Consider the following 21,304-nt stretch of genomic DNA (forward strand, 5'->3'; position numbering starts at 1 on the left):
CACACACTCACACACACACACTTACTCATACACACACACACTCATACACACACACACACTCACTCATACACACACACACACTCACACACACTCACTCATACACACACACACTCACACACTCACACACACACTCACACACTCACACACACACACTCACTCATACACATACACACTCACACTCACACACACACATTCACACACACTCACACACACACTCACACACACTCATACACACACACTCACACTCACACACTCACACACACACATTCACACACACTCATAAACACACACACACACTCACACACACACTCACACACACACACACACACTCACACACACACACACACACACACACTCACACACACACACCACCAAAAACTGAGGGGCACGTCCCGCATCAAATGAGGCCGTTGGTTTTCATTGATTTCAGACGTGTGTGTTCTGGGCGATTACCTGTAACAAGGTTACACGGGGCGTTCAGAGTTCATTGTGAGTTCTACCTAGAAATCAGTGCTTATTTTTCAGTAGCTCCTTCGGGATGAGTGCCGATCACAGGAGCGGCAGGTCCCGTGCCAGGAAGCAGGCACCTGTGCTCCGAGGAGCCGGAGCCGGGGAAGACGCCACCCGTGACCGCAGACCAAGGCCGCAGAAGCAAGAAACGAGGCTCCAGAGACAAAACCAAATCGGGCCTGACTGAGCCGAGGCAAGACGGGGGACCATGCCGAACCCAAAGGGCGGGGCTCCTACCCGGCTCGGCGCTGTCGGCGGCTCCCAGGGGAGTGCGGCATCCGGACCACCTGCTCAGAGCTTGCCGGCCGGGGGGAGGCTGCGGAAGCCGCACCTTGAGTGGCAAAGGCCCCACATGGGAACAGGGCGGGGGGGGGGGGGTTCCCACAGGCATCGGCAGGCCAGGGACGAGCCGGGACACGGGACCCTGGACCGGGCCTATCCCCAAACGCCACGCCGAGGGCAGGTGAGGAGGCTTGCTCAGTGTCTTCTGTGCTTTCTGCGTTTGTTTGTTAATTTTTTAAGAAATGAGTTTTAGCCCTAGCAGGTTTGGCTCAGTGGATAGAGCATCGGCCTGTGGACTGAAGGGTCCTGAGTTCGATTCCAGTCAAGGGCATGTACCTTGGTTGTGGGCACATCCCCAGTGGGGGGTGTGCAGGAGGCAGCTGATCGATGTTTCTAGCTCTCTATCCCTCTCCCTTCCTCTCTGTAAAAAATCAATAAATTTTTTTTTTTAAAAAAAGAAGTAAGTTTTAAAACGTAACCTAAGGAAATCAATGCCGATGGACAGGACTGTCTACCAATCACAAGTGCAAACAGTCAAATACCACAGACCATTCCGTGCCGTCACCCATGTTCCCTTTCCCTTTCCATAGAGATGCCAGTTTCCATAAAACTGAGCGTAGTCCTCCGAGTTACACGATATAATACCAGGGTGATGTGCACACTGACCCTAATGGCAGAACGACCAGAACAACCACTCGGCCAGTCACTAGGAGGCGCACTGACCACCTCTCAGTTCCTTTCCCGGCCGGCAGGCTCCCATCACCCGATGGCGAACGGAGAAGCGGGGGTGGGTGGTGAGGGACGCGGGCGGCACCAGGCCAAGGCCCCTGCCCTGCTGGTCACCCCATACACAGAGGGTGACCCACGGCAGGGGCAGGGCCAGCGAGCGGGTGGGAACGGCCAATCTCTCGGTCCCTCCCCACAGCCCTCAGGCTCCGATCGCCCAGTGGCTAACAGGGAACCAGGGGTGGGTGGCAGCGGGGGCGGGCCAGCTGCAGGCAGCCGGGGAAGATGGCCCTGATCCCAGGCCAGGCCTAGGGAACATACCCGTGCACGAATCTCATGCACCGGGCCTCTAGCAGTAATAAAAGCCCGTACGCGTGCATAGGCCTTTATAGCTTAGGAAGATCACTGCTCCCCTTTTACAGGCGGGAAAACTGAGGTTCAGGAGTTCCCACACCTTCCTCAGGTGTGCACGGTGAATGCTGAGGGCCTGCAGCTGAGCCCTCCTCCATGCCCCCACCTTTCCAGTCTCTCCCTGAGGCGAACAGGAGCTACCCTCATCTTCACAAAAACCATTAATCACTGTAATTACCACACCACCACCACCACCACCACCACCACCACCTCCACCACCACCACCACCATCACCATCACCACCATCATCACCACCACCACCACCATCACCATCATCACCACCACCATCATCACCACCACCACCACCACCAGCACCGCCACCGCCGCCATCACCACCGCCACCATCACTACCACCACCACCACCACCACCACCATCACCACCACCATCACCACTACCACCATCACCACCACCGCCATCATCACCACCATCACCTCCATCACCACCACCACCACCACCATCACTACCACCACCACCACCACCATCACCATCACCACCGCCACCACCGCCATCACCATCACCACCACTACCACCACCACCACCACCACCACCACCATCACCACCACCACCTCCACCACCACCGCCACCATCACTACCACCATCACTACCACCACCACCACCACCATCACCATCACCACCGCCACCACCGCCATCACCATCACCACCACTACCACCACCACCACCACCACCATCACCACCACCACCTCCACCACCACCGCCACCATCACTACCACCACCACCACCACCACCATCACCACCACCATCACCACTACCACCATCACCACCATCACCATCACCACCACCATCACCACTACCACCATCACCACCACCGCCATCATCACCACCATCACCTCCATCACCACCACCACCACCATCACCATCACCACCGCCACCACCGCCATCACCATCACCACCACTACCACCACCACCACCACCACCACCACCACCTCCACCACCACCGCCATCATCTATACCACCACCATCACCATCACCACTGCCACCATCACCACCACCGCCACCATCACTACCACCACGACCACCACCATCATCACCATCACCACCACCGCCACCACCACCATCACCATCACCACCGCCACCACTACCACCACCACCACCACCACCACCATCACTACCACCACCACCACCACCATCACCACCACCACCACCATCACCATCACCAACAACACCAACACCACCATCACCACCACCACCATCACCATCATCACCACCATCACCACCCTTGCCACCACCACCACCATCACCACCACCACCACCACCACCAACACCAACACCATCACCACCACCACCACCACCATCACCATCACCAACACCACCACCATCACCACCACCACCATAACCACCACCACCACCACCACCACCACCATCACCACTACCATCACCACCACCACCATAACCACCACCACCACCACCACCACCACCATCATCACCATCACCACCATCACCACCACCACCGCCGCCATTACCGCCACCACCACCGCCACCAGCACCACCGCCACCACCACCATCACCTCCATCACCATCACCACCACCACCACCACCATCACCACCACCACCACCATCACCACCCTTGCCATCACCACCATTACTGCCACGATGATTCAATCCAGATGAATCCAAGGTGCCTTTCTGGAGGGAAAGGAGCTGACCCGGCCTTGAATGAGAAAAGAACACCCAGGTGGAGAGCGGAGGGCAGGCTGGCGGCCCGGGCATTTAGCGCATCGGGGAACGGTCAGCAGTTCCGGTCAGGAGATGGGCTGAAGCAGTGACCAGAGGTCGGGGAATGAAAGCCTGTCTAGCAACTGCAGGAATTTTTAAATCTTCCTCAAGTCGCTGGCTTCCAGACTGCTCCCTGAGCCCCAGCGCCTCCCACGGGCCAGAGCTCCTGCAGCTGCGGGCAGAGGGGGGCTGCGTGCGGGAGGAGGACCCCCCCCCCGCCCCTCACTTCAAGCACAGGGCTGTGTGGCTCCCACGTGGGCTCTGAGCTGGGCGAGAGGCTAGGAGAGTGTCTGCCACAACTGACCGTGGTGGGCGGGCGGGGATGGGGGAGTGGGAGTGGGAGATCGTTTTTAAGCGCCGAGAGGTAACTCAGGGCGAAACTCCAGAAAAATAACCTCGTAACGGAGTGGAAGACAGCCTGGAGGAGGGAGAGCAGCCAGGCAGCGGCGGGCTGGGGTCCCAGCGGGTGAGTGAGAAACAGGAGGGCAAATGGGCGACGGGACGGCGAGGTGGCGAGGGATGGGAGCCGAGGCCAGGAGGCGCCAGGGAGGAACCCACTGCTCTGAGCCCCCACCGAGCCCCGGGCGCTGCGCTGAGCCCCGGGCGCCCCCTCTGGCCCATGCTCCTGGCTCTACCAGGCGAACGCTCGCACTGTCCACCTCACGGGGAGTGACCGAGGCGTGAGGATGGCGGACAACTCGCTGGATACCACAGGACGAACAAGGGCCAGAGATGGGCGCTGAGCGCGGAAAGCACGGGCTGTGCGGAGTCAGGGTTTAGGGTAAAATCTCCCGGTCCACGGACGCCGGGGCATTAAGAGCTGCCACCCTGGTCACCACGCCTGTCCCCAGGCAGCCATACCACGCTCCCCAGGGCGATGGGAGAGCAGGCACTGAGGCCACAGGACTTCATTCTGTGGAGCGCCCCTCCAACTCTATCCCTCCCTCTTTCTCTACCCCCCCTGCCTCTCTCTCCCTCTCTCCCCCTCCCCCCTCTCTCTCTTTCTCCCTCTCCCCCTCCCTCTCTCTCTCCCCCTCCCCTCCCCCTCCCTCTCTCTCTTTCTCTCCCCCCCTCTCCCATTCCCTCTCCCTCTCTCTCTCTCTCTCTCTCTCAACTCCTCCCCCACCTTGTAACACTGGCCCCAGCTGGTGGGTGGGTGAAGGATGAGCAGGAGTGGGCCTCTGGCCTTGCTTTGCAGGTAGTGAGCTCCGGTCGGAGAAAGGCCCCACGGGAGAACACTGAGGAGGGACTTCCTGGAGGGTTTGGTCAGCATCTGCCCAACCTACTCGGGAAGCAGAGCCTGGAGGGAACCGCTTGGCAGAACAGCAGGAGCTACTGACCTGTCACTCCGTCCAGGAAAGCGTTCCTGCGGAAAACGGAACTGCACTTACCCGCGTGGAAAACCCAAACCCGAGACGGAGCAACCGGCAGGAGCCCCCCGAGTCTTCCCAAGCATCACCCCGACTCTAGTTCCTGTCTGCGTCTCCCGGCAGGGTGTGGCCTGCCGGCGCCCCACACGGGAAGTTGAAGAACCACCAGGCCGGGCAAAGGCGTGTCACTGAGAAAGGCTGGCTTTTCTGTGCCTGCGCGTCTGCACGTGGGAGCAGGCCCGGTGCTGGAGTCCGCAGAGACCTCAGCCCGCCCCGCCCCCCCCCCCCCCCCCCCCCGCGGCTCGGGACCTGAGGAGCCCGGGGCGCCACCTCAGCAGAGGCCTCGGGGACCCTTTCTGCAGCGACAACGCCAGGAGCCAGTGAGAAGCCCAGGACGGGGAACGGGAAGCTGCGGCCCAACCCCCCTGCCCCGCCCTGGATCGCACTTCCAGATGCTCCGGACCAGACCCACCGCCCTCAGGCGCCGGCTTCTCCGCCCACATGACGCCCACGCATGGTAACGTACATGCCAGCGCCCCACACACCAAACGGCAGCTGCTGCTAATGAGCGAGAAGACGGGACTCGGTCACACCTGCGGTGACTGATCACCAGGGGAAAAGGGAAATAAATCTCTTACACAAAGTCCGGACAAACCACCAAAACCATTTTTCTTTTTTTTAACAAATCTATTCTTATTGATTTCAGAGAGGAAGGGAGAGGGAGAGAGAGATAGAAACAGCAATGATGAGAGAGAATCATAGATCAGCTGCCTCCTGCACGCCCCCTGCTGGGGATCGAGCCCACAACCTGGGCATGTGCCCTGACCAGGAATCAAACCAAGATCTCCTGGTTCGTAGTTTGATGCTCAACCACTGAGCCACGCCAGCCAGACCACCACAACCATTTCTAAGGTCCACGTTTTTACGGTCAATGCACGTCTCTGCATCGGGAGAAATGGGAACACGCGCACACCCTCCACGCAGTGCACACTGAAGTGGCCAGCGGGCGTCATGGTGCCTGGGCTGGGCTGTGTCCACGTTCACCCAGGCCCGTGTCCCCAGGGCAGAGCTCTGCCAGGGCTGAGAGCTGCCGGGAGACGCCCCAAGCTCCCTAGAAGACAGTGATGTAAACACTAAGGCTCCCCAGCACATGCACACACACACACACACACACACACAAGCACACACAGGCACATGCACACATGTATACACACAGGCACATGTGTGTACACACATGCACACATGTGTACACAAGCACAGCATTCTGCAGGTTACAAACGTGCCTCCTCACAAGGCATTTAATCCCCACCACGGGCCTCAGAGGCAGGGAGGCAGGGTCCATCCTTACGGCCACTTTACAGATGTGAAAACTGAGGCTGCGTGAGGATAAGTGACTTACGCCAAGTTAAGAAGCTCCTGGGAGGAGGGGTGGGAAGTGTGGCCTCCACCCCAGCCCAGGGCCCTTCCCCTGGCCGCAGGGCACAGGGGCTGTACACGGCCTGAGGCACACACTTCCACGGGCCTTCTGTGTGTTCTAGGCAGGGGTCCTCAAACTTTTTAAACAGGGGGCCAGCTCACTGTCCCTCAGACAGTTGGAGGGCCGGACTATAGTTTAAAAAAAAAACTATGAACAAATTCCTGTGCGCACTGCGGGCCCGGGACGAGTCGGCTGCTAAGCAGGACAGGCAGCGGCACCCGGCGGGCTGGATAAATGTCCTTGGCGGGCCGCATGTGGCCCGCGGGCCGTAGTTTGAGGACGTCTGTTAGAGCATCCCTTCCCCACTCCTGAACGACAGCAAATCAGGTGAGACCGTGGCTGGCTGGTTTTCAAGCTGCATTCGCAAATCCATGTCAGACTCTCCACTCCCGGTGAGTCAGGCACAGTAACAAGTGGGGCCCCTGGATTTCCTGGGGTGTCCTGGTTTCCAGTATTCAAATCAGGCAATACGGCCATCGTACTGCTCCCAACAGAGCCCGGGCCGCAGTTTCTGTCTCAGTTCCTGGCTGTAGGAAGGGGTGGGAGACGGCCACCTGGGGGGCAAGCGGTGGGCCTGGCGCTGTTACCATCGAGCGCCCACCACCTACCGGACCCCAAACCGCAGTCCGAGGTGGGCGTGACCGGCTTCAACTGGCAGGTGTAGTGGGCTGAATCGTGCGTCCCCCGGAAATTCAAGTTCACCCAAAACCTCAGATGTAGCCTTATTTGGAAATTGGGCCTTTGCAGCTGTAATTCAGTTGAGGTCACATGGGATTTTAGGGTGGGCCCTTCATCCAGTGACAGGGGTCCTGATAAAAGAGACACACCAGGGGAGACCACGTGAAGATGGAGGCAGCGCCTGGTGCTCCTGGGGACCGGAAGGGACAGGAAGGACCCGCCCCTGGAGAGAGTCCAGCCCTGGGGTGCCCGACTTTGGACTCCTCGCCTCCACAGGGTGAGAGGATAAAGCTCCATCGTTTGCGTGAAGCCACGGAGCGTGTGGCCATGGTCCCAGCCGGCAGGGAACTCCGCACAGCAGACAAGGCGGTGAGGCTGAGGAGGAAAGTACCTGGAGAGGCCCCGGCCCACCTGGAGCAGGGGCTGGGCTGAAGGCCCCTGGCCCCGGGGCCTCTCTCCTCTCCTGCGGCCCCCCTGCCACGTGCTTGGCCTAGAACACTCCCCACGCCCCACAGGCTACTGCTGACTTCGATGAAGATGTGCAAACGTCCCTACTTCCAAATGACTGCCATCGCAGGAAAGGAGTCCAGATGAAAATACCCAAACCCAGGGACCGCTGGGGACAGAAATCCGCACAGGACGGGACGGGCAGCTGCAGCACCGGGGCTGGGACTCCCGATGGCCGGCCGCCCGCCCGCAGGCCCAGCCTGGGTCCCTTCCATCTGGTCCCCAGCGCCAGCCACCAGCCAGCCAGGTCCCTGCTCCCGGCACCGTGTGTCTTTTTTTTTTTTAAATATATTTTACTGATTTTTTACAGAGAGGAAGGGAGAGGGATAGAGAGCTAGAAACATCGATGAGAGAGAAACATCGATCAGCTGCCTCCTGCACACCTCCCACTGGGGATGTGCCCGCAATGTACATGCCCTTGATCGGAATCGAACCCGGGACCCTTGAGTCTGCAGGCTGACGCTCTATCCACTGAGCCAAACCGGTTTCGACGCCGTGTGTCTTTTTCATCCACTAAACAAAGCCCAAGAGATGCAAACTGCCTTGGGAAAGCGGCACATGCCTCCCTCCAGTCCGAGGGGAGCTGGGGGGCCGGGGCGGGTGGGGGATAAATTACTGTGCGTGCGCCCAGCTGCACCAGGATGTAATAAAATGTGTTGCTAAGATACAAGTGCCCAAGAAGTTCATTAAAGGACACTTTAAACCGCGCTGCCAGATCTTCTCCCTTTAAAGGCTGCTGATTTGGTGCCGGCCCTGTTTATAATTAGACCTGCAACACGGAGGCGCGGCCCCATTCAAACCACTTGGCAGAACTCGTTAATGAAGTCACTTCCACGAGGCGCCGCTCCGCCATCGACTCCGCCGCCGGGCAGGCAGGCGGGCGTGGGGGGCATGGGGGGTGTGGGGGGCGGTGGGACTGTTCTTTCCGGAACTAGACTGAGTTCCACTCACTTCTCTGAAGAGAGAGGACGGCTCTGGAGAACCTCCACGGCCCCCTGCACAGGAGCAACTGCTTCTCCGCAGGAGGTGGGTCTCGGGGCGCAGGCATGCTGGTTCTGGGGTCACAGCAGACACCCTTGTCCAGAACCTCAGTCCACGGGCCCTGCGCCTTCAGCTCCTACGGGTCTAGTGCCGGGCACGTGGGCATCCTGTGAGCTGGAGGGTGAATGGGGGACAAGACTACAACCCGTAGGCTGCGGGAAGACCGGAGGGGTAGGAGGGGCCCCAGTCCTGTCGGGAAGGGGAAGGGGAAGGGGAAGGAGCAGGTGACCGGAGAGGGTCATGCGGGGGCGGGCACGGGGGGCCACACGTGGGACCTGGCCCACAGTTCCTTGGCCGAAGGTCTTTGAGCCCCGCCCACGTCTAGGCCTCAGAGGCGTGGTTTCTGGCTTCGCTGGAAAACTCCAAGGACCGCTCCTGCCGCAGCGTTGGGAGTTCTCGGTCAGGTGGCAGTGCGCGGTGTGGGGGGAGTGCGCGGTGTGGGGGGAGTGCGCGGTGTGGGGGGAGTGCGCGGTGTGGGGGGAGTGCGCGGTGTGGGGGGAGTGCGCGGTGTGGGGGGAGTGCGCGGTGTGGGGGGAGTGCGCGGTGTGGGGGGAGTGCGCGGTGTGGGGGAGTGCGCGGTGTGGGGGGAGTGCGCGGTCTGGGGGAGTGCGCCGTCTGGTGGCAGTGCGCCGTCTGGGGGAGTGCGCGGTGTGGTGGGAGTGCGCCGTCCGGGGGGAGTGCGCGGTCTGGGGGAATGCGCCGTCTGGTGGCAGTGCGCGGTCTGGCTGGAGTTTGAGGTCTGGTACTACATCATCTCAGGCTGTAAGTAGGCGGGACAGAATCCTCGGTCTTAGCGTTTCTGAACCACAGAATCTCAGCTCCCCGAGAACCTGCTGGTCTCCCCTCCGACCAGCCATGGTGCTGCCTCTCCTCCACGGGTCGGGTGGGTTTGAGGGCAAAGGTCTCAGAACCAGCACCTCCATCCCTGGACATCAGGGAACCCTGACACAGCGGAAGTCAGCCTTCTGGTAAGTTCCAGCTTCCAGTCAAAATCCTGCTCCTCTTATCCAGTATGGTCAGTGGTCACTTGAAAGGCAGGGTCAGTCATGGCGGAGAGGACAGCCCCCCAGTCCCTGCCATCAGCGGGCCTGCTCTCACTCCCTCTCTTCTGGCCACTGGAGACACCAGGCCCCGCCACAGGGCCTCTGCACCGGCTGCTCCCTGCGCCCAAAACACGCTTCCCGCAGAGGCACAGGGCTCACTCCTCCGGCCCCGGCAGCGCTGCCTTCTCAATGAGGCCCTCTACCATCCTTTGAAATAGCCACTGCCCCCCCCGCCCCCCCACCCCCCACGACCCTGCTCTACTTCTCCTCGGAGCACTCACTCTGGAATTCACCTGTTCATCTATCACCTGTCTCTCCCTGAGACTGGCCATGTCTCAGGAGCCTGTCCCATCCCCTGCGGTGCCCCAGCGCCCAGTGCTGCTTGCACCGAGCAGGCACCCAGCAGGCACTGCTGGACGTCACGACTCCACAAGGAGCGGTGATCACCGGTGCCATCGCCATCTGAGCACCGTCTCCTGGACACGCACCAGCTGTCAGGCCAGTGGGCACTCAGGGAGACACGCACGAGGGCTTGAGGCACAGGGAGCGCTGCCCCTGCTCCATCCTGTCCCCTACACGGAGCATGCGGGCACCCCATCCCAGCTCTGGCTCCTCACGGCCTCCCCGCGTGGGCCCACGGCCAGCGCCTGCAGCCGGAACGGCGTCCAGGGCCCCTTGGCTCTGTCCACATGACACCGGGGACTCCGTGTTGCTGGCTCTCCTGTCACACCAGGACCAGCCCTTGGAGGGGCCTCATGAGCACGTGTCCCCTGGGCAGGGGCAGCCGGGAGCAGGCCGCTGGCGAGATGGGTGCGGAGAACTGCTTCGGCGGGTGCCGGCAGGTACCTGGAGAGGCGGGGCCAGGCATCCGGGCGTATCGGCGGAGCCCTGATCACCACCGAGCCCCATCAGGAGACGGCTGGCGGGCAGACTGCGGGAAATGCTGCTTGGCACTGGAACCCGCACCTCGCATTAACTTCTGGATCACGGGCTCTCGTATGTATTTATTTTTAATTGCATTTTCAACTTCATTTACATGCACAGATTGGCTTTCCGCCTGAATGGCATCAAAGAGAAACACAGCTCCCTGCTCCCTCTTGCCCCCGCCCCATCCCTGCCCTTTCTCTTTCCCGGCACGAACAGCCCGCCGGCGTCCGCCCCCCAGAAGCCCCCCGCAGTCCGCCCCCCAGAAACCCCCCGCAGACCCCCCCTCTGCTGCTTCAAGTAACTTTCTGCTGCCTCCACTGGGGAGACTAAAAGCATCGTCACTTTTCCTAAAGATGACGCCCATCACCATCTCTCAGCACCTTTCCTGTGTGGGAGGGTGACTCGTCTGCCCACGTGGAGATTCCCAGAGCAGAGCCTCGTGCTGCCCCGGGGAGGGGGTGGTACGGGGAGGCTGGTGACGCAGGAGGGCAGCTCGTGCAGGACAGCACCTCCCACACAGGGGACACCGTCTTGGGCACGCAGCTTCCGAAAGCCATCTCCCGTGGACAGAATTAGCAAGCAAACAGGCTTGAGGGGCTGTGGGTGGGGTCGGACCCAATCCGGGCTCCTGGCTCCCCCGGGCGCCGTGGCACCCACACTCAGGGCAGAGCTTCCCACGCGTCTGAAGGGAGCTGGACGGATGTGCCCTGCCAAGACAGCTCGCCTCTCACGTCCTGTCCTTTAGGTCATCGGGTCGCGTCTGGGAGACACAGGCCCTCGTGTCCACCGAAGCCCAAGTGTAGGCCCTGGTCCGGGCTGTGGGTACACCTCCTCCAGGCGATGACGGCTCTGGGCACCGGCTCTGGGCGCGGCCGGCTCTCTGCAGCCGGGTCACTGTCGATAAAGCGGTATTGGTAACAGCTCCCACCACCCGGCTGCGCATCGGGGACCCGCCTGGCCCGCGCGGCCCGTGTCCTCACAAACCCTCGGGACCACGCAGCCGGGGAAGCGGAATTCTCCACTGAGACGAGGGCCAGCCACCTGCCCTCCTACCTCACAGGGGGCTGAGGGTTCCCCTCGAACCTGGACAAAGTATTACTCCCCCCGCCCCCAGAGATATACTTCCTTCTGCTGCGTTTTAACCACACCCCCCAGGTGCCAAGCAGAAAACCCAGTGCGGCCATCTGAGACCCCACGGGACGCCCGCCTCTGAGACGCACGGGACATGGGCTGTGACCAGAAGCTGCGTCAGCAATTTCTCCCGTACCCAGGACACCGCTGCGACCCCCAGGACACCGCTGCGACCCCCAGGACGCCGCTGATACCCCCAGGACGCCGCTGCGACCCCCAGGACACGGCTGCGACCCCCAGGACGCCGCTGCGACCCCCAGGACGCCGCTGCGACCCCCAGGACGCCGCTGAGACCCCCAGGACGCCGCTGAGACCCCAGGACGCCGCTGCGACCCCCAGGACGCCGCTGCGACCCCCAGGACGCCGCTGCGACCCCCAGGACGCCGCTGCGACCAGCGACAAGTAACTGCCCACACAGAATGCCTTAAGGAACACGTTTGCTCCTTTGGAGAACAGAGGCCATTTCCAAATGAGAAGGTGCCAACACCTTAAAGTGTAGCAGACGCCCTCAAACTGCGGCCCGCGGGCCACAGGCGGCCCGCCGAGGACATGGATCCGGCCCGCCGGGGGCCGCTGCCTGTCCTGCTTAGCAGCCAACGCGTCCCGGGCCCGCAGTGCGCATAGGAATTTGTTCATAGTTTTTTTTTTAAACTATAGTCCGGCCCTCCCACGGTCTGAGGGACAGGGAACTGGCCCCCTGTTTAAAAAGTTTGAGGACCCCTGGTAAAGTAACAGCAGCAATCCGAAGAAAAGCGGCAGCCCCCCGCGGGGTCTCGGCGAGGTGGGCAAGAGGAGCTGGGAGGGTGGAGGAGGCGGATCCGGGGTTCCTCACAGACCGGGGGGCGGAGGGGGCGGGGGAGTGAACTTGCTTGGGGTCCATCCACACCCCCACCTGCGCTGGCTCAGCCACTACCCTGCAGACCCCTCCCTGCGTCCAGCCGGCCACACACTCCCAGGCAGATGCGGGGACTGGGTGCAGACCAGGGCCCCCTCCCGAGTTCGGTGACCTTCGACCTTGACCAGAGTGAAATTACCCCCCGTTATCACAGCGTCGCGGACAGACTCCAGCCACCCTTGCCTGCCTGAGCCCTGGAGAAGCTACGAGGCGCCAGGCCTTCCCGGTCCCTGGTGGGAAGTGCCGTCATCTCCCCACACTCTCGGCGTTGGCGCGGGGTTCCGATCAGGTCGGGGTCAGGATCAGGACGCCACGGCCCCCGCGCCCACAGCTCCTCCGCCCGCCAGCGGGGATGCCCACAGGCCCGCAACCTCTCCGGGCTCCGGGCTCCTCCGAATAACACGGAAACTAAGAACCAGCCTTCCGGGCAGGGCTGTGTGGTGACTGAGCTGGTCGGAGGGGCCTGGCTTGGGGTTCGAGTCAGACAGGAAAGCTGAGGGGGAGCACATAATGTCCAAGGCCCACGTGCTGAGGACGGACTACGGGCAGAGCCTCTTTCACGCCCTTTCCTGCGCGCGTGCCCCGCGCCAGCACCCGCCACCTGGCTGGTGGTGCCCTGCTATTCCCCTTCCTGGCGCTCTTCCCGGAGGGCAGTCAAATCCGGGGTCTGGTCCCCTAAAGCCCTGTAAATCCCCCAAAACAGCGGGCAGACCCGCCTCTCCCCAGAGTTGGAGGTTGAGCCAACAGACACCCCGAAAGGCCTCCTCCAGCCCCGAGTGACCAGCCCGTGGCAAGACGCTGCCCCACTTCAGAGGAATGAGGCCGGGCTGTGGCGGGCGCACCGGGCGGCAGCCACGGTCAGCCTCAGCTCACACAGTGACACAGAAACAGCACAGAGCCCTGACTGGTGTGGCTCAGTGGATAGAGCGTCGGCCTGCGGACTGAAGGGTCCCAGGTTCGACTCCGGTCAAGGGCATGTACCTTGGTTGCGGGCACATCCCCAGTGGGGGGTGTGCAGGAGGCAGCTGGTCGATGTTTCTGGCTCTCTATCCCTCTCCCTTCCTCTGTAAAAAAAAAAGTCAATAAAATATATTTAAAAAAAAAGAAGAAACGGCACAGAGGCTGGGACCCGGTCCCTGACAAAGGCGTTGGAGGAAATACTGGATATAAAAGTCTAGGCAAGTCACATGGCCAGCAGCTCTAGAGGCAATGTGGGGTCACCAAGTGATCATCGCTCACCCCCCTGAGAGGTGACGGTGGGAGGGACGAGGGGGTGAAGGACGGAGGGAGAGAAGGGCCCCGGGAACGTGGCTCAGGAAGGTGTGGGTCCAGGACACTGGCTGTGCGAGGGGCAGTGGGCGGTCAAAGGCACGCAGGTGGCCGTGGGCGAAGACAGGACCAGCCCCGCTGTCTCGCTCCACGCTCTTTCCCGCCGAGTACGCAGCGAGGGGTGCCGGGAGGGGCAATGCTCTTTAACGTGCAGTGATGCCGGATGAAAACGGAGCCTCCTGCCTGGCCGGCGTGGCCCAGTGGCTGAGCGTCGACCTATGAACCAGAAGGTCACAGGTTGGATTCCCCGTCAGGGCACAGGCCCGGGTTGCAGGCTCGATTCCCAGTAGGGGGCGTGCAGGAGGCAGCCGATCAATGATTCTCTCCCATCACTGATACGTCTCTCTCCCTCTCCATCTCCCTTCCTCTCTGAAATAATAAAAAGATATTCTTTTAAAAGGTAGCCTCCTGGACAGGAGCAAACTCAGGAAGAGAGCCTGGAAAACGTCTCTGTCCCGCAGGGCTGAGAACGTCGGGGTGCTTCCCGAGGGAGCCTGCCCCGCAGTTCCCCGCGGCGAACATTTCCAGGGAGGAACCCCTCTGGTGTCCAGCGTGGCGGGTGACGCACAGTGAAGACACGATTCGGCGCCCGGGCGCACACCGCGAACATGATATCCTCCCACGAGGCCAGCCCCTCGGAGCCCACAGCCCTGCACATGGACAGCTGGGCAGAGCGCAAGGCCCCAAGCTCACCTCCAGGCTCGCGCTGCCACCCAGCGTGGCCTGTAGCTCACACAGCAGGCTCCTCTGGGTGACGCTGAACGCGCATGAAGTTCAGGCCTGGAGATGCCCACTACACGTGGCACCCAGTGTGGTGTGGAGAACACCACCGAGGGAAAAAGCGAGCCCTCCGGTATTCGGAGGGGTCTGTTATTTACACCAAAGTGCTTGTCACTTGACAATCGAGATAAAAATGTTACTGCCTCTCCGCATGCGCTGCAAATTCATGGCGTAAAACCACTGGAGCGACTAATGGAGTCTTCACACATCAGGTCTCGTTAAAGAAGAGGGGTCCTGGTTCCACCAGAATCCAACCGAGCCCCATCCCAGCCCCACCTGGCAATGCGGCCCGGCCACTCTCCGCTGGGCCACAACTCCGCTCTCACCAACTCCTCACGCCTCCTTCTCTTTTAAAGAAGAAACATGAGCTCTGTTTCCAAATAGCAGGGTCCTGTGGGAGCTGGTTGCCTTTTAATTCCTTGGTCCACCAAAGACAGGAGTTACACAGAATCTGTATCTCTCTCCTTCTGATCAACAACCAACCTACTTACTTCCAGGAGTCCTTGATAACATCTTTAAACACTTGTGCATGCTTCTAGAAGTAACTGGGGGAGAATAAAAACACAGCGCCAAGGGTATGAATGGGAAACTGACAGCTTCCCACCACGAGATGTTGCTCCGCTGAGACTGTATTTCTAACATGTGGATAACGGGGTCATGCGTTCATTTACTATCTGGCTCATCACCCACGTGTGCACTTTTAATGGAAACTTAACCTTTATGTCCCACATTCTGGGTGGGAGCAGCACGAAAACATGTCTGTCTCCGCAGGTGCACGTGGTGTGAGTTTCTCCCCCAGCAAACCTATACGTGAACACTACCTTTCAATTTATGTTGAGTTAAACACGAACTCTGAAATGCTGGCTTTTTCACCCCTGCTCCCACATCTCAGCTCCTCCTGGGCAGGTCCGGGGTGACCAAGCAGAGCCCCGGGGGGAGCCCAGAATCACCTCCAAGAGCTAGTTCATCCACCTTTCCCCAGCCAAGCTGCCAATCACCACTAAACTCTCCCAAGCAGAGAGAGAGAGAGAGAGAGATACGCGGGTAAATGTTAAGTCTACCCAACTCATTTCATAGGTGACCTCTGAAAGATTTCAGCTGGGAGCTTGGGAGAGAGAGGCAGCTTTATTAGCATGCTGCACCAGGCCCCAGCCCCCTCCCCCCCTTTTATGAGCCCTTGTTATACAAAATGCCACAAAGGGGAAAGGAAAAACAACACACTTACAGTTACAAACACAAGTCCAGTCCGCCAGGCCAAACCCTGGCGGCTGACCCGAGGTTATTTTTAGTCATTTAAAAGAAAAACACTTTGAAAAAGCCTGAGAACAAAAGTTTTCGTTGTTGTCTTTCTTAAACACACACACACAAAAACATGGAGGTCCATTCCCTTCACAAGCATCCTTCCCCATTCAAATTCCATCCCCATTCAAATTTAAAGGCAAAGGCAGCCTGGCGTCCGACAGCTCCTTCCTTGGAGGCTGCACATTTTCCAATGTTTCTCTCGCCCTCTGAATTCCGGCAGGAAATAGTTGCTACAATGCAGAAGAAATGAGCAAAGCTAAGCTCTGGAAAGCCACTCGGAACAGTGAAACTATTGCGCTGCAGAAGCACACATAGAGATACATTGTTGCCATAAAAGCTGCGGGATTAGCGGATTTTCTCTCTTTTAAATCTTCTTCTAAAAGTCAACAACTTGCCGTTTTTTATCCAAGTGGGGAAAAAAAAAAAAGGCTTAGTAACCCTCAGCTATCACACGGTGCCAGATTCGGTGGTGATTTCTTTTTTTAAAGTATCTGATTTGATTCTACGCAGTGATTAAACATCTTTGTGCTCCGCGGATAAGGGGCCTCCAACCCCTCCCCCTCAAAAAATGGCATCGAAGCAATCAAAATGGTAATGCCGGGCCTGGGTCCCCTCCCCCCGCGAACTCCCCGACTTCGCCGGGGCCGCGCGCCGGGCCCCCCTCCGGCGGGAATGGAAGCTTCCACTGCCGGACGGGCGCGCGCGGCCGGGAAGGGGGCCGCGGCCCCGGCAGAAAGGGGTTAATGCTTTCGTCCCAACCCTCCCGTCCAGCCGGGAGCCCCCAACCAGCGCAGACCCGCGGCGGGGAACAGCCATCTTTCTTTCCGCAACCCCCGGCCCCCGCCTCTTGAGCACGCTCCCTCCCATCACTTTTCAACTTTAAAGACTCGAAATGAACGCCCAGCCTCCGAGTTCTCCCTCTAGAGTCGCCGCCACCCCCGCCAATCTCCTCCACGTCTCCCGCTCCCCCTCCACCGGCGAAAATTCCTCCGGGGAGGGGGGATCTGATCGGGCCGCCCCAGTCTGGATATGGGGAGAAACGAGGGGGCCTGATCTGCGGCAGAACCAGGGGAGGGGGCGGGGGCGCGCGCGGGCGCTGTCCAAGTTTGGTGCTGACGGCGCGGCCGGCATTCCGAAGGAACAGCGATCAAATGCCAGGGGGCGCGGAGGGAGGGGGCGGGCCCGCGGGGTGGGCGGAGGGGGGGAGGGGGCAGCGGGGAGGGGCGCCGGCGTCCCCGCCCCCGTACCCCCAGCCAACCTCGGAGTCCCGGGAGCGCCATTGGCTGCGCCGCTCAAAGTTCTCGGCTCCGGGCGGCGCGGGGAAGGGGCGGGAGCGCGTGTGCGGGGAGGGGAGGGGAGGAGCGGGGAGGGGAGGGGCGCGCGGGGAGGGGAGGGAGGGGGCGAGGGGGCGGGGGCGCGCGGCCGGCCGCGCTCTTGGCGGCGGCATCTGTTCGTGGTGCTGAAACCCCGAGCGCTGAGCTCAGCGCAACTAAGTCACAATGGACAACTTTTCCTTCCGGGAGAGCCGAGAGGGCGTCGGCGGCCCGGCCCCCCACCGCGGGGGGAGCTCCTCCTGGGTCCCCATCTACACCTGACGCCCGCAGACCAAAGTTGGGGCAGAATTGGGGGACCCCGGGGGCACGTTTCTTTTGTTCCCCGGGAGCTGGCGTCAGGTTCCAAGAATAAAAAGTGATGCTGGAGAAGTGAGGGGAGGGGGCGCCCGGAGGACCGCTTCTGTACATAAAATGTGCAATGAAACCCAGAAATCGCTTCCAAGTAGTTTGGTGTCAAGGCCCAAATCACCGTCCCCTCTACCCCTACCCACAAGCCAGCGTGAAGGGGGGCCCCGAGCCGGGAGAAATGCCCATATTCCCAAAACATGTCCACCAACTCAAAATGGACGCCGGGCTGCTCGCCGCCTTTTCGGTGCAGCTCCTGTCTTTTGGCCACTGCACTTTCCCCCCGGCCTCTGAGAACCCGGCTCTTTCTTCCCAGAAAAGGGGGGGCCGGGTAACTTCGAGGATGGCACACGGACTCCTTTGGGAGTCTGAGCGCGCTGCGCTGAGGCCGGCACTTTTTAGGGTGCTGCCAAAGTACCCCGCGACCCTCCTCCCCACCGAGGCGGGGGTGCGCGCAGGCCAGCTCGCTTACTTGTTTGTCGCTGAGCGCGGCGATCCGCGGCTGCCTCTCGTGGAACTGCTTCTTGAGGTCGCCGTTCTGCGGAAACACGGAGTGGGCTCAGGCTGGCAGCCAGGGGGTCGGGTGCGCCCCGAGCCCCAAGGACCTTAGCCCCCGCCCTGCAGCCCGCGGGGCCAGGCCTCCCGCAGCGCGCCCCAAGTTCCCCCGCCACGTCCCGCACGCGCAGCGGCCCGGCAGTGCCGTGCGAGGCCGCTTACCTGTGGCTGCCGCCTCATCGGGGCAGCTCGCGGGGCGGGGCGGGGGCCGAGGCCACCCGGCGGCGCGCCCCGAGCCGTGCAAGTTTGCAGGCCGGGGTGCGTGTGCGAGTGAGCGTGAGTGTGAGTGTGTGCCGGAGGAGGGGGGAGGAACAAAGAGCCAAGTAAACACGGCGAGTCCGTGTCGAGCAATGCTCATAAATATTCAAGTCGCGTCCTAATCTTCCCAACACACACACACGCGCACGCCGCGATACCGCTCGGGCTCCGGCCGCCACGCCGCTGCTCGCCCAGCAGCAATCGCCAAAACTACTTTTGCAAACTGTGCAGGGTTGCACGGGGGTGGGGCCGCAGGGGGTCGGCGCACACACTCGCACAGACCGGGTCAGGCTCACGAAGAGTTCCCATCGGCACCCTCAGTCCTGCAGAGCCCGTGTCAAGAACGAGAAGACACTGGGCTCGGGTCTCGTAGGCCCCCGACCCCCCTCCCCCCGCAACTGTAAAGGATCGCAAGGTGGAGGGGTACCCCGGCGGGGTCCTGCAGGTAGTTACTTCCCCCACTCCGGGGCAGGCTCAAGAAGGAGTCCCCTCCGGAACCTTCAGTCGAGCAGACCCTGCGAGGAGGAACGGGACGCCGAGCTCGGGTCTCTGGAGCCCCCACCCCGGCCCAGGGCCCCCGGCCGCCTACCTGGTGGCGCGCGAGTTCCACGGAGAGCGCCTCCGGCCGGCTCTGCAGCTCCATCCCGGCAACTTGGGCAGCACTTTGCGCTCACTTTGGCCCCAGCTCCCGAGAAGTTGCACGGCTCCGCGGGGCGAGAGCGGGCGGGGGCGGACCGGGCCTCCGGGGATGGGGGACACGAGCCCCCTCCCCCACGACCGAAAGGGAGGGGGGGGTCAGCGAGGGGGAAGAAAGGCGGCCGGGCACCCCGGCTCGGAGCCCGCGGCCACCCCAACTCTTCAGGATGCCCGGCGGCAAGTTGCGCCGGGTCCCCGGGCTGCCCGAGCCGCCCAGCGCATGGCCCCCCGGCGCCGGGAGCCCCGCGCAGGCCGGCGCGCGCCCGCCCCGCCGCCGCCGCCGCCGCCGCCCACGCGAGCCGCCCGCCGGCAGGGACTATATTTCCTCCGGCGCGCGCGCCTGGATCTCGCTGGGTCTCGGTAAAGTTGTGCCACGGCTCTATGCTAATTCGGCAGTGCCCGGATGGAGCGGCCCGGCCGGCGGGGGGCGGGGCCAGGGCCGGGGCGGAGCCGGAGCCCGCCGCTCGCCCCGCCCCCCACCGCGCTTGCGCACTGCCGCCGGGCCGCGGCCCGGCGCCCCGAGCAGAGAACAAAAGTGGCACCGAGGGGCGCAAACTCACCCATCCCCGGCTTGGGGTGCCCGCGAGGCCCTCCTCTTGCCAAACCCGAGGATAACAGGGCGCCCCCATCGCCCTCCTCTGGGGAGCCCAGCCTAAGGCCAGGGTTAAGGATACTTATGTCCATTTTTCATTTCTGTTCCCCTCTGGCTCTCGCCGGCCCCTCCACTCCCGGCTCCCTCTTCCCCTTCCTACTTTGTTTAACTTGTCTTGCATCCCGCCTGCCTCCTGCACACTAGCGCGGCGACTTGGGAGATGAAACTAGTCCTGTGCCAGCCTCCCCCGCCGCCTGATGGCCACCGTGTGGTTCCAACAGCACGAACGTGGACCTCTTCGCTCCCCCTTTAATGACTTTTTTACACTCACATTACACTCTCAACGGATGCACTGGACTTTTAAGACTTTTGTTAAAAATCGTAAACGTGCCTGTCAATGTGACATAAAACAATGATAACTACAGCCACGGAAATCACATTTCCAAACTCCCAGGCCCACAGCCAGGAGGTTACTGTCTCCAAGTCCAGTCCAGTGGATTAGCGTGGTGGACTTCCCATTCTAGCCAACGAACATCGCAATGCCTAGGGCCCTATGGGTAGCGGCCAGCGTGTTTGAAAGACGCTGGGGAGAAATGGTGCAATCGTACTTTAAAGGAAACGTTCACACTGGTGGGTCATGATCGCTTCCTAGTTCTCCACAGCACAGAAAGCACCCAGGCACGCACACTCAACAAATGCCCCTTTCACCCCTGCCACCTGCCACCGATTATGCCAGGCTCAGCAGAGCCTTGGGCATTTTTTTCAGCTGGGCCCCCAGTGGAGTTCTGGACTCAGTGCAAGTGACATGCGTGTTTGTGTGTTGGGATCCCTGAACCCCCGGGCCTGTCATCCCGGCCCTGCTCCAGGGAGCCTCAGGAAGGGATGGCTGAGTAAGGGAGCTGGTTAACTCCGCCTGTTCCACTGGGTTTAGCACCAATCAGGGAGAAGCAGGATTCAGCACATGCAAAACAAAAAGGCTCACTCTAGGGGCCCCAGGAGGCCCTGGCTCCTTCCATTCTGGGTTCAGCTCAGATGGTGTCCAACTCAGGGTGGTGTCCCCCTTCTCAGTGCGTGTGCTGGCCTGGACGCCAGCCTGGCCAAGGGGGCTGCCCAGGGGACCAGGATTCCGGGAGCCAGAGAGAGGGCGCTTAGGAGAGGGTTCCACTGTAATCGCTGTAAAAGTCACTGGCTTTTTGGTAAAAAGTTATAATAATTTCATTGGTCGCACATGTATTGATCTCAACAGAGGGCGTATTCAGGCTCCTCTCTCTGTGGACCAGGCCAAAGTGCATGGGGAGGTAATCGCTGGGGAGTGAGTGGGGAGAGTGAGGAGGGCCTGGCTTCCACTCACCACGCTGGGGTCCTGCTAGGCGTCTGGGG

The 21,304-nt window shown here is 61.2% G+C and overlaps 1 protein-coding gene across 2 annotated transcripts in view; it reads right to left on the reverse strand.

Annotated features, from left to right (window-relative positions):
• Nucleotides 1-19,616, reverse strand: part of PHF21B (PHD finger protein 21B) — a 58,340-nt gene extending 38,724 nt beyond the window's left edge. Inside the window, exons 1-2 of one of the 2 annotated variants that reach the window (XM_080661376.1) lie at nucleotides 19,226-19,616; nucleotides 18,296-18,361 (exon numbers count right to left, since the gene is read on the reverse strand). In XM_080661376.1, coding sequence (XP_080517502.1) covers nucleotides 18,296-18,361; nucleotides 19,226-19,279 — 120 coding nt within the window. In that variant the 5' untranslated portion in view covers nucleotides 19,280-19,616. Of the gene's footprint in view, nucleotides 1-18,295; nucleotides 18,362-18,540; nucleotides 18,622-19,225 lie in introns of those variants that run through there. The other variant, XM_080661377.1, reaches the window with a different exon arrangement.
• Between the last annotated feature and the right edge of the window lie 1,688 nt (nucleotides 19,617-21,304).

Source organism: Plecotus auritus (assembly GCF_963455305.1).
Source record: "Plecotus auritus genome assembly, chromosome: 3".
Taxonomy (NCBI): Eukaryota; Metazoa; Chordata; class Mammalia; order Chiroptera; family Vespertilionidae; genus Plecotus; species Plecotus auritus.